The following is a 13607-nucleotide window of genomic DNA, read 5'->3' as shown; positions in this document are numbered from 1 at the left end:
CATTTGTCGATTTTGGCTTTTGTTGCCATTGCTTTTGGTGTTTTAGACATGAAGTCCTTGCCCATGCCTATGTCCTGAATGGTATTGCCTAGGTTTTCTTGTAGGATTTTAATGGTTTTAGGTCTAACATATAAGTCTTTAATCCATCTTGAATTAATTTTTGTATAAGGTGTAAGGAAGGGATCCAGTTTCAGCTTTCTACATATGGCTAGCCAGTTTTCCCAGCACCATTTATTAAATAGGGAATCCTTTCCCCATTTCTTGTTTTTGTCAGGTTTGTCAAAGATCAGATAGTTGTAGATATGTGGCATTATTTCTGAGGGCTCTATTCTGTTCCATTGGTCTATATCTCTGTTTTGGTACCAGTACCATGCTGTTTTGGTTACTGTAGCCTTGTAGTATAGTTTGAAGTCAGGTAGCGTGATGCCCCCGGCTTTGTTCTTTTGGCTTAGGAATGACTTGGCAATGCAGGCTCTTTTTTTGGTTCCATATAAACTTTAAAGTAGTTTTTGTCCAATTCTGTGAAGAAGGTCATTGGTAGCTTGATGGGGATGGTATTGAATCTGTAAATTACCTTGGGCAGTATGGCCGTTTTCATGATATTGATTCTTCCTACCCATGAGCATGGAATGTTCTTCCATTTGTTTGTATCCTCTTTTATTTCATTGAGCAGTGGTTTGTAGTTCTCCTTGAAGAGGTCCTTCACATCCCTTGTAAGTTGGATTCCTAGGTATTTTATTCTCTTTGAAGCAATTGTGAATGGGAGTTCACTCATGATTTGGCTCTCTGTTTGTCTGTGATTGGCGTATAAGAATGCTTGTGATTTTTGCACATTGATTTTGTATCCTGAGACTTTGCTGAAGTTGCCTATCAGTTTAAGGAGATTTTGGGCTGAGACGATAGGGTTTTCTAGATATACAATCATGTCATCTGCAAACAGGGACAATTTGACTTCCTCTTTTCCTAATTGAATACCCTCTATTTCCTTCTCCTGCCTGATTGCCCTGGCCAGAACTTCCAACACTATATTGAATAGGAGTGGTGAAAGAGGGCATCCCTGTCTTGTGCCAGTTTTCAAAGGGAATGCTTCCAGTTTTTGCCCATTCAGTATGATATTGGCTGTGGGTTTGTCATAGATAGCTCTTATTATTTTGAGATACGTCCCATCAATACCCAATTTATTGAGAATTTTTAGCATGAAGGGTTGTTAAATTTTGTCAAAGGCCTTTCTGCATCTATTGAGATAATCATGTGGTTTTTGTCGTTGGTTCCATTTATATGCTGGATTACATTGATTGATTTGCGTATGTTGAACCAGCCTTGCATCCCAGGGATGAAGCCCAGTTGATCATGGTGGATAAGCTTTTTGATGTGCTGCTGGATGCAGTTTGCCAGTATTTTATTGAGGATTTTTGCATCGATGTTCATCAGGGATATTTATTGGTCTAAAATCTCTTTTTTTGTTGTGTCTCTGCCAGGCTTTGGTATCAGGATGATGCTGGCCTCATAAAAGGAGTTAGGGAGGATTCCCTCTTTTTCTATTGATTGGGATAGTTTCAGAAGGAATGGTACCAGCTCCTCCTTTTACCTCTGGTAGAATTCGGCTATGAATCCATCTGGTCCTGGACTTTTTTTGGTTGGTAAGCTATTAATTATTGCCTCAATTTCAGAGCCTGTTATTGGTCTATTCAGAGACTCAACTTCTTCCTGGTTTAGTCTTGGGAGGGTGTATGTGTTGAGGAATTCATCCATTTCTTCTAGATTTTCTGGTTTATTTGCGTAGAGATGTTTATAGTATTCTGTGATGGTAGTTTGTATTTCTGTGGGATCGGTGGTGATAGCCCCTTTATCACTCAATGAAACTTTTTACAGATAAAAACTTTACTCAAAACCCTGTTATATAAAACAGAGCTGATCTGCTAGGGAGCTAGAAGCTCCAACTGCTTACCTAATGCTTCCTTCTCGGAGTTCTCCCAGGGACCTTAAGGCTCAGGAGAACACAGCTGGAAAATCCCTGGACTAGATCCCTTAGGTCCCTTCTAGAATGTAACAATTTCTGAATCTTATATTGATAAATGGAGTGGAATTTCTTACAAACAATTTTGAGGAGGCAATGCAGTTTTAAATACATACGTATTGTATGCCACGCTGTAAGATATTGCAGATACAGTGAGCAACAGGAAAAGGTAAACACAGCTCTTCCTTTAAGCAGCACACTTAGAAGAGTAAGAGGGGAACAAAAGAGCTATAACTTATATATGATATTATATGTATTATATGTAATATGATATATGTATTATATGTAATATGATATTATATGTATTATATGTAATATAATATATATTATATGATTTATTGTTATAACACAACTCATACTACATGGAGATTTTCTCCCTAAAAATAATTACAGAGATTAAGAATAGAGAAAGGAAAATGAATGTGTATGTTTTAATTCTGCAAAAAGGTCGGGCACGGTGGCTCATCCTGTAATCCCAGCAGAAGGATAACTTGAGCTCAGGAGTTCGAGACCAGCCTGTGCAGCATAATGAGACCTTGTATCTACAAAAAAATTTTGAAAATTAGCCAGGCATGGTGGCAAGCACTTGTATTCCCAGGTACTCAGGAGGCTGAGGCTGGAGGTCAAGGCTGCAGTGAGCCACGATCAAACCACTGTACCCTAGCCTGTGTAACAGAGCGACTGTCTCAAAAATAATAATATTTGTCAAAATAGCATGTCTTTGTATCACTGCCACCTTGCTTGTCTGAAGCGAAGCGGACTCACTTTGTTATCAGAAGTGATCTCACCAAAGACCAAGTTGTCCAGTTGCCTTGGAGTATAGGTCATGCGTTGCCGGTACCCTGGGGCTGTGTACAAAGGCCAGGCTGAGGGGACCTTGTGGTTACCCCCATGGGACTTGTAACTTGTCAAGTGGGAAGGTGGCACCAAGTGAAGAAGGGTGGGCTCCTTGGTTTTGGCCTCACGTGGTTCTAGCATGGTGGCGTGTGCCTGTAGTCCCAGCTACTCGGGAGGCTGAGGCACGAGAATCGCTTGAACCTCGGAGGCGGAGATTGCAGTGAGCCGAGATTGTGCCAAATTAACCTCTGGCAAATTTAATGTGTCTGAGGCTTTTTTTCTGGGGGCGGATTTGAGACAGAATCTTGCTGTGTCGCCCAGGCTGGAGTGCGATGGCACAATCTCGGCTCACTGCAATCCCCATCTCCCAGGTTCAAGCGATTCTCATGCCTCAGTCTCTTGAGTAGCTGGGACTACAGGCACATGCGACCAGGCCCGGCTAATTTTTGTATTTTTAGTAGAGACAGGGTTTTGCCATGTTGTCCAGGATGGTCTCAAACTCCTTACCTCAGGTGTTCCGCCTGCCTCAGCCTCCCAAAGTGCTGGGATCACAGGCATGAGCCACTGCACCTGGCTAACAGAGCTTAACTAAGCAAAGAATGATCCGCACATCGGGTAGTCCCTGAACCAGAATACATCCAGAGAGGCTCTGGTACAGCCACGGGGTCAAAGATTAATAGACAGAAAAAGGACGGTGAAGGACAGAAAACAGAAGTGAGGTACAGAAACAGCTGGATTGGTTACAGCTCAGCGTTTGCTTTATTTGAACATGGTTTGAACAGTTGGCTGCCTTTGATTGGCTGAAACTCAGTGATTGACACAGGAGTAGGTTGCAGTCTGTTTGAGTCCAATTAGGTTACAGTTCGCTATGTATGGGAAAAGCTTTAGGCCAAACTTAAAATATGTAAGGAGGCAGCTTTGGGCTAACCTTAATTTAATAGAAGGTAGGTAGACATGTATATGTAGATATACAGGTATGTAGATGAATGGATAAATGGATGGATGGATAGATAGATGATATTCCTATTTTTACAGCTGAGGAAACTGAGGCACAAAGGTTAAGTCAGCCCACTCATCCACAGATAAAACATTCAAAAAGTCTTTAGCATCTGAATTGTGCATAATTTATATTCTGCCAGTTGGACTGACAAATCTGATGGTAAACAGTAGGAGCAAAACAATTGCACCAAAGCTTAAGCCAAAATAAAAATTCTGAGAACAGGCTGGGCGTGGCGGCTCATGCCTGTAATCCCAGCACTTTGGGAGGCTGAGGCAGGCGGATTGCTTGAGCTCAGGAGTTTGAGACCAACCTGGGCAATGCGGCAAGACCCCGTCTCAAAAAAAAAAAAAAAAAAAATTCTGAGAACAGAGTTCCAATGGTGGGCAAGTTAAGTTCATCCTGTGAAATGGCATCAGAAGAATGGGCTTGCTTGACCCTGGGGTAATAGACGGCATTTAGCTGGGTACCACACAGCAAGAAGGGAAGTGTGATATCTGGTCAGTATTCTGTTAGAGGAATGAATGAATGAATGAGTACAGAGTGTACCCAGAGCTCAGTGGCTGTCAGTGGGCCTGAGGGTTAGGCACATACACCCCACCATTGGGAGAGACACTGACTTTGTCTTCATTTCCTCTAAATGACAGGTCCATCAAGTCAGTCCCTGAGAAGGACCGTACCACTTCAGAAGCCCAGTCAGAGTTTCCTCTAGATGACCCTGACAGGGCAGGATGGCCAACAGGAAAGGACACTATGCAATACGGCAGGGTAACCACCAGCTTCACCCACCCCTCCCCACCCACTGCTGCCACCTCCAGGGGCCCAAGTCCTCCCACCAAATGTAGCACTTGGTGGTGATACTCATCTTTCTTGAGCACCTACTATGTGCCAGTAGCATTCTAGACCTTCATTTTCTTAATCCTCACAACCACCCTCAAAAATAGATATGATAGCTCTGTTTCAGACATAAAGAAACTGAAGTGTTTTAAAATTTATTTTATTTTGCTTTTGAGACAGTGGCTCGCTCACTCACCCAGGCTGGACTGCAGTGATGTAATCATAGCTCACTGCAGCCTCGACCTCCTGGGCTGAAGCAATCCTCCTACCTCAGTCTCTCAAGTAGCTGGGACTACAGGCGTATGCCACCACGCCCAGCTAATGTTTGTATTTTTAGTAGAGATGGGGTTTTGCTATGTTGCCCAGGTTGGTCTCGAACTCCTGGGCTCAAGTGATCCTCTGGCCTCTGCTTCCCGAAGTTCTGGGGTTACAGGTGTGAGCCACTGTGACCAGCCAAGAAACTGAAGTCTTAAAGAGTTAAGAGACTTGTCTGCGTTTTCATAGCTAGCCTGGGACACAACCTGGGACTCAAATCTGGGACTCAAATCTAGGCCAGTCTGAATCTGAAGCTTACACTGTTTCTCCTCTTCTCTACTGCTATGTATCTCCACCCACCTACTTACCCATCCCATCATCCACCTAGATGCTCATCCACCCACCCACCTATCCATCCCACCCACTCATTTATCCATCCCATCCATTCACCTACCCACTGATTTATCCATCCCACCCACCCATTTATCCATCCCACCCCCTCATTTATCCATCCCACCCACTCATTTATCCATCCCCTCCATTCACCAACCCACTGATTTGTCCATCCCACCCACCCATTTATCCATCCCACCCACTCATTTATCCATCCCACCCACTCATTTATCCATCCATCCCACTCATTTATCCACCCATCCCACCCCCTCATATATCCATCCCGCCCACTCATATATCCATTCCACCCACTCATCCATCCCACCCACTCATTTATCCATCCATCCCACCCACTCATTTATCCATCCCACCGACTCATTTATCCATGCATCCCACCCCCTCATTTATCCATCCTACCCACTCATTTATCCATCCCACGCACTCATTTATCCATCCCACCCACTCATTTATCTATCCCACTCATTTATCCATTCCACCCCCTCATTTATCCATCCTACCCACTCATTTGTCCATCCATCCCACTCATTTATCCATCCATCCCACCCCGTCATTTATCCATCCCGCCCACTCATTTATCCATCCCACCCCCTCATTTATCCATCCCACTGACTCATTTATCCATCCCTCCCACCCCCTCATTTATCCAGCCATCCCACCCCCCATTTATCCATTCCACCCCCTCATTTATCCATCCTACCCCCTCATTTATCCATCCATCCCACCCATTTATCCACCTCCTCATTTATCCATCCCGCCCACTCATTTATCCATCCCACCCACTCATTTATCCATCCCACCCACTCATTTATCCATCCCACCCACTCATTTATCCATCCCACCCCCTCATTTATCCATCCATCCCACCCCCTCATTTATCCATCCCGCCCCCTCATTTATCCATCCCTCCCACCAACTCATTTATCCATCCCTCCCACCAACTCATTTATCCATCCCACCCACCAACTCATTTATCCATCCATCCCACCCCCTCATTTATCCATCCATCCCACTCATTTATCCATCCCACCGACTCATTTATCCATCCATCCCACCCTCTCATTTATCCATCCTACACACTCATTTATCCATCCATCCCACTCATTTATCCATCCCACCGACTCATTTATCCATCCCACCCCCTCATTTATCCATCCATCCCACCCCCTCATTTATCCATCCTACACACTCATTTGTCTGTCCATCCCATCCACTCACCCACCTACTCATTTATCCATCCCATTCACTTACCCATCCATCTATCCCACCTAACAATACATCCAACCATTCCCTCACCTATGCATCTGTCTGTTCAGCTGCTCATCCATTCATTGATCTTCCCATCCATCATCCACTCATTCATCTACACACCTACCTACTTACCCACTCACTCATTTATTCACCCACCTACCCGCTCATCCATCCAGCAAACAGGTACACAATACCCACTATGGGCCAGGCTAAGTCTCGTAGAGATTAGGTACTAGTGAGGATAGATGGAGAGTAAATAATTATGCTAATAAGTAAGCTATATCCAATAACAATAAGTGCTATAAAGAAAATAAGAATGATCAGGCGCAGTGGCTCATGGCTGTAATCCCATCACTTTCAGAGGCTGAGGCAGGAGGATTGCTTGAGGCCAGGAGTTCGAGGCTGCAGTGAGCTATGATCATGTCACTGCAAGCCAGCCTGGGTGACAGAGTGAGACCCTGCCTCTTAAAAGAATGATGAAATAGAGACCACTGAGAAACCATACCATGGTTGGTATGGATAGGATGCTCTGAGAAGTGACATTTGAGCTTCCCCGAAGAATGTGTGAAGGAACCAGTCATACAAAGGGCAGGAGAAAGAGCGCTCCAGGCAGAGAGAGCAGCAGGTGCAGTGGCTCTGAGGTGGGAAGTAGCTTAGGGTGCCAGAGAAAGGGGTCCCATGAGGCTGGCAGGCAGTGAGTGGGGGCGAGATAAGAAGCTTGGAATTTCTTTTTTTCTTTCTTTTTGAGACAGGGTTTCACTCCTGTCGCCCAGGCAGGAGTGTAATGGCGCAATCTCGGCTCACTGCAACCTCTGTCTCCCAGTTTCAAGTGATTCTCCTGCAGCTTCCCAAGTAGCTGGGACTACAGGTGCCCGCCACCACATCTGGCTAATTTTTGTATTTTTAGTAGAGACGGGGTTTCACCACGTTGGTCCAGGCTGGTCTCAAACTCCTGAGCTCAGGTGACACACCCGCCTTGGCCTCCCAAAGTGCTTACAGGTATGAGCCACCTCACCTGGCTGGGATTTCTTCTAAGAGCAAGAGATAGCCATGGACAGGCCAGTGACAAGATATAATTAGATTAATGTTTTCAACAGTCCTGTCTGGCTGCAGCTGTGCAGAGAACTTCAGATTTGTAGGAGCAGGACCTTAAGCCAGTGGCTGAACCCCTCTGCGCCTCAGTTTCCTTATCTGTGAAATGGAGGTTATTATGAGCAGAGACACGTGCCTGACCCATGGTGGGTGTTGAAGAAAACCCTTCTAGCTGGGTGTGGTGGCTCACACCTGTAATCCAAGCATTTTGGGAGGCCAAGGAGGGAGGATTGCTTGAGGCCAGGAGTCTGAGACCAGCCTGGGCAACATAGCGAGACTCCATCTCTTTAAAACTATGAAAATTAACAAAACATGGTGGTACAAACCGATAGTCCTGACTACTCGGGAGGCTGAGGCGGGGGGATTACTTGAGCCTAGGAGTTCAAGGCTGCAGTGAACCACAATCATGCCAGTGTACTCCAGCCTGGGTGACATGGGTGACAAAGCAAGACCCTGTCCCCAGAAAAAAAAAAAAAAAAAAGAAAAGAAAAAATATTAATACTAGTTCTCTGGGGATTGTGTAGGAGATGGGGGTTCTAAGGCTGGCTGGGGCCTACCGGGGAGATAGTGCTTCTGGTGGGAGGCACGGCGGGAGAACCGGTGAGGTCTGCATGGTGGTTCCATCTGCCTACAGGCATGTTTTCTGGGAGCCTCGCCTGGCCTTGCCTCAACTCACGCCTCCCGCCGGGGGCTCTCTCTGCCTCCCTCTCCCTCATGTGTGCTACAGGTGAAGGCCACAGTGCACCTGGCCTACCTGCGTGCCGTGGGCACCCCCCTCTGCCTCTACGCACTCTTCCTCTTCCTCTGCCAGCAAGTGGCCTCCTTCTGCCGGGGCTACTGGCTGAGCCTGTGGGCTGACGACCCCGCAGTGGGTGGGCGGCAGACGCAGGCAGCCTTGCGTGGCGGGATCTTCGGGCTCCTCGGCTGTCTCCAAGGTACGCCTCACCTGCCGTCCTCATCCCCCTCCTCCCAGCTCCTCCGAGGGGTGCTCAGGGCTCCTTTGCCCCACCCCTCCCTGGGTCACCCTGTCCCCCTGGAACAATGTGCAAAACATCCAGGGTCCACGCAAAGGTCTGTGTCCTTAAGATGAGGCTGGAGGGAACGGGAGGACAGGGCACATCCCTCCTTTTCTGGAAGCTTCGTGTTGCCCTTTTGCAACCATACCCACCCTCCTCCTGCCTCGCCCACCCTGTCCCTAACCCCTGGTTCTTCTCCTTGTAATACGTGGCCTGGCTGAAGGGAGTAACAGGAGTGCACACGTGAGTTTGGCTTATTTATACACACACACGTATATATAGACTGGGTCTGGCTTTGTCACCCAGGCTGGAATGCAGTGGCACGAACTCGGCTCACTGCAACCTCTGCCTCCGGGCTCAAGCAATCCTCCCACCTCAGCCTCCCGAGTAGCTGGGACTACATGCACATGCCACCATGCCTGGCTAATTTTTGTTTGTTTTTGATAGAGACAGGGTTTCACCATGTTGTCCAGGCTGGTCTCAAACTCCTGGGCTCAGGCAATCCTCTGCCTCAACCTCCCAAAGTGTTGGGATCACAGGCATGAGCCACCACGCCCGGCCTGGCTTCATCTTTAAAGGACAAAGGACAGTTGCCTCATTTTCATGTTGATTCGTCCTCATTCACTGGGTGACCTTGGCCACATCACCAAAATGCTGTGAGCCTGTGACCTTCTCTATAAAATGGGGGGTGCCAGGCCTGAACTTGAGGACTCTTCTACTCCTAAGAACCTGTACACCTACTCACCACAACTGCATGTACAGTGGAATACTCAAGGCGAATGGTTATTTAACCAAGAGGAAATTAGGGATTCTCAGAGTCAGCCGAGCCCTGGAATTAACCCAAATCCTCATTTGGGTGGCAAATAGCCCTTTCAAAATCCTTCCACTTCCATCCCTCATTTGATAGCTAAGGGCAAGTCTTACTCTCCCCTAAAGATGGAGAGACGGGAGCTGAGAGAGAAATTGGTTATGACTCTCGAATACAAAGAATAAAAAATTCAGCTCCAGGCCAGATACGGCGGCTCATGCCTGTAATCCCAGCACTTTGGGAGGCCGAGGCGGGTGGATCACTTGAGGTCAGGAGTTCAAGACCAGCCTGGCCAACATGGTGAAACCCCGTCTCTACTAAAAATACAAAAATTAGCCGGGCGTGGTGTCAGTGCTTGTAATCCCAGCTACTTGGGAGGCTGAGGAAGGAGAATCACTTGAACCTGGGAGGTGGAGTTTGCAGTGAGCAGAGATTGCACCACTGCACTCCAACCTGGGTGACAGAGCAGGACTCCGTCTGAAAATAAACAAATTCAGCTCCAATTCAAAGTGTTTAAACAACAAGAGAATTGATTGGCTCTTGGGACCAGTATCCATGGATTTCTGGCTTCAGGTATGGCTGGATGTAGGGGTCCAAACAAGAAATCGCTTCATTTCCCTCCTCTGTGAGAGCTTCCTGCCAGCTCAGCTGCTCCCCCTGGCAGTAAGATGATATTCCACAGCTCCAGCTTGGCCACCTCCAACAACCAAGTACCACTTTTCCAAAAGTTCTAGTGAAGTCCCAGGTCTCCCTGTCATTGGCCTGACTTGGGTTATGTGTTCATCCCTGAACCAATTGCAGTGGTTTGGATTGGCCATGGGTGAAATTTGACCCACCCCAGAGGAGAAGTTAGCCCCATCCCAGGCATGCAGATTAACATTGGGAGGAAGGATGTGCATTTCTCTCATAGGGTTACTGCCAAACAAGTTGCCACAAACTTGGGAGCCCAGCACAATTGAAATTTGTTCTGTCGCAGTTCTGAGCCTGAAGTCTAAAATCAAGGTGTCAGCAGCATTAACTCCTTGTGGAGGGTTTTTTTTGTTTTGTTTTGTTTTGTTTTGTTTTGTTTTGTTTTTTTGAGACAGAGTCTTGCTCTGTCACCCAGGCCGGAGTACAGTGGCACAATCTCGGCTTATGGTTCACTACAACCTCTGCCTCCTGGGTTCAAGTGTTTCTCCTGACTCAGCCTCCTGAGTAGCTAGGACTACAGGTGCCCGCCACCACGCCCAGCTAATTTTTGTATTTTTATTAGACAGTAGGGTTTAGTGGGGTTTCACTATGTTGGTCAGGCTGTTCTAGAACTCCTGACCTCACGTGATCCACCCGCCTTGGCCTCCCAAAGTGCTGGGATTACAGGCATGAGCCACTGTGCCTGGCCCCTCGTGGAGGTTCTGAGGGAGAATACGCCCCAGGCTTCTCTCCTGGTTTCTGGTGGTCGCCGGCAGCCTCTGGCATTCCTTGGCTTGTAGATGTGCCCTCCCATCTGTGTCGCCATCTTCATATCTCTTGCTGTGTCTCTGAGTATCCTCTAGTAGTCTCATATAAATGGCAGTCACTGAATTTAGGACCCATCCCAAATGAATTTGGGGGGACACTCTTCAACCCATTACATCAAGAAACAAGCAGGGTACAGGCACAGTGGCTCATGCCTGTAATCTCCGCACTTTGGGAGGCCAAGGCAGGCAGATCACTTGATCCCAGGGGTTCGAGACCAGCCTAAGCAGCATAGCAAGATCCCATCTCTACAAAAAATACCCAAAATTAGCCGGCATGGTGGCGTACACCTGTGGTCCCAGCTACTCGGAGGCTGAGGCGGGAGGATCGCTTGAGTGCAGGGGGTCAAGTCTGCAGAGAGCCATCATCATGCTACTGTACTTCAACATGGGTGACAGAGTGAGACCCTGTCTCAAAAAAATGTAATAATCAAGGTGGCCAAGCCATAAGATGTCCACCATGGGGTAGCGGGAGAGACCTGTGCAAGGCCCTATGGGGCGCTCCTGAGGTTCTCCAGCCTTCATGCTCTTACCTCCTCTCCCTCCCCAGCCATCGGGCTGTTTGCCTCCATGGCTGCGGTGCTCCTAGGTGGGGTCCGGGCATCCAGGTTGCTCTTCCAGAGGCTCCTGTGGGATGTGGTGCCATCTCCCATCAGCTTCTTTGAGCGGACACCCATCGGCAACCTGCTAAACCGCTTTTCCAAGGAGACAGACACGGTTGATGTGGACATTCCAGACAAACTCCGGTCCCTGCTGATGTATGCCTTCGGACTCCTGGAGGTCAGCCTGGTGGTAGCAGTGGCTACCCCACTGGCCATTGTGGCCATCCTGCCAGTTTCTCCTCTACGCTGGGTTTCAGGTACGGAGAGGTCAGGGAGGCTTCTGGGACCAGCTGAGGTCAACTCAGCCAGTCCCCTGTCTCTGGGGAAGACTCCATATATGAGGTTTCACCTAGCTGGGCATTTAGGGGCCGTTCCTGGGTTCAAGCGATCCTTCTGCCTCAGCTTCTTGAGAAGCTGGGATTACAGGCCCTACATTATTTGACCAGAGTTGAAGTGACAGAATTTGAAGATATTAAATCAGGTTACAGAATAGATTGTTATTTTGATGAAAATCCTTACTTTGAAAATAAAGTTCTCTCCAAAGAATTTCATCTGAATGAGAGTGGTGATCCATCTTCAAAGTCCACCGAAATCAAATGGAAACCTGGAAAGGATTTGACGAAACGTTCAAGTCAAACGCAGAATAAAGCCAGCAGGAAGAGGCAGCATGAGGAACCAGAGAGCTTCTTTACCTGGTTTACTGACCATTCTGATGCAGGTGCTGATGAGTTAGGAGAGGTCTTCAAAGATGATATTTGGCCAAACCCATTACAGTACTGCTTGGTTCCCGATATGGATGATGAAGGAGAAGGAGAAGATGATGACGATGATGATGATGAAGAGGAGGAAGGATTAGAAGATATTGATGAAGAAGGGGATGAGGATGAAGGTGAAGAAGATGAAGGTGATGATGAAGGGGAGGAAGGAGAGGAGGATGAAGGAGAAGATGACTAAATAGAACACTGATGGATTCCAACCTTCCTTTTTTAAAATTTTCTCCAGTCCCTGGGAGCAAGTTGCAGTCTTTTTTTTTTTTTTTTTTTTTTTCCTCTTGTGCTCAGTCACCCTGTTCTTGAGGTCTCTCTTCTCTGCTCCATGGTTCTCAACTTATTTGGGGGGAAATACCTTGAGCAGAATACAATGGGAAAAGAGTCTCTACCCCTTTCTGTTCGAAGTTCATTTTTATCCCTTCCTGTCTGAACAAAAACTGTATGGAATCAACACCACCGAGCTCTGTGGGAAAAAAGAAAAACCTGCTCCCTTCGCTCTGCTGGAAGCTGGAGGGTGCTAGGCCCCTGTGTAGTAGTGCATAGAATTCTAGCTTTTTTCCTCCTTTCTCTGTATATTGGGCTCAGAGAGTACACCGTGTCTCTATGTGAATATGGACAGTTAGCATTTACCAACATGTATCTGTCTACTTTCTCTTGTTTAAAAAAAGAAAAAAAAAACTTAAAAAAATGGGTTATAGAAGGTCAGCAAAGCGTGGGTTTGAGATGTTTGGGTGGGTTAAGTGGGCATTTTGACAACATGGCTTCTCCTTTGGCATGTTTAATTGTGATATTTGACAGACCTCCCTGCAGTTTAAGATGACACTTTTAAAATAAATTCTGTCCTAATGATGACTTGAGCCTTGCCACTCAATGGGAGAATCAGCAGAACCTGTAGGATCTTATTTGGAATTGACATTCTCTGTTGTAATTTTGTTCCTGTTTATTTTAAAATTTTCTTTTTGTTTCACTGGAAAGGAAAGATGATGCTCAGTTTAAAACGTTAAAAGTGTACAAGTTGCTTTGTTACAATAAAACTAAATGTGTACACACACACACACACACACACACACACACACAGAAAAGAGTGTCTATACCTCTCATGAATTGGAAAGAAATGCTTTCTCTGAGCTGGGCACGGTGGCTCACGCCTGTAATCCCAACACTTGGGAGGCTGAGGCAGGCGGATCACTTGATGTCAGGAGTTTGAAACCAGCCTGGCCA

At 46.9% G+C, this 13607-nt stretch overlaps 1 protein-coding gene across 1 annotated transcript in view; it reads left to right on the top strand.

Moving 5' to 3' along the window:
* The window catches only part of LOC100602723 (multidrug resistance-associated protein 6), a 33149-nt gene extending 20096 nt beyond the window's left edge, over positions 1-13053 (top strand). The window contains 5 exon segments of the mRNA XM_030808681.1: positions 4499-4619; positions 8425-8632; positions 11565-11847; positions 11849-11873; positions 12043-13053. Of these exon segments, the coding sequence (XP_030664541.1) occupies positions 4499-4619; positions 8425-8632; positions 11565-11847; positions 11849-11873; positions 12043-12570 (1165 nt within the window). The 3' untranslated portion in view covers positions 12571-13053.
* The last annotated feature ends 554 nt before the right edge of the window (positions 13054-13607 follow it).

Source organism: Nomascus leucogenys, unplaced genomic scaffold (genome assembly GCF_006542625.1).
Source record: "Nomascus leucogenys isolate Asia unplaced genomic scaffold, Asia_NLE_v1 000599F_183625_qpd_obj, whole genome shotgun sequence".
NCBI lineage: Eukaryota > Metazoa > Chordata > Mammalia > Primates > Hylobatidae > Nomascus > Nomascus leucogenys.
Note: the sequence above shows the minus strand (reverse complement) of the source record. Positions and strands in the feature narration are given on the sequence as shown.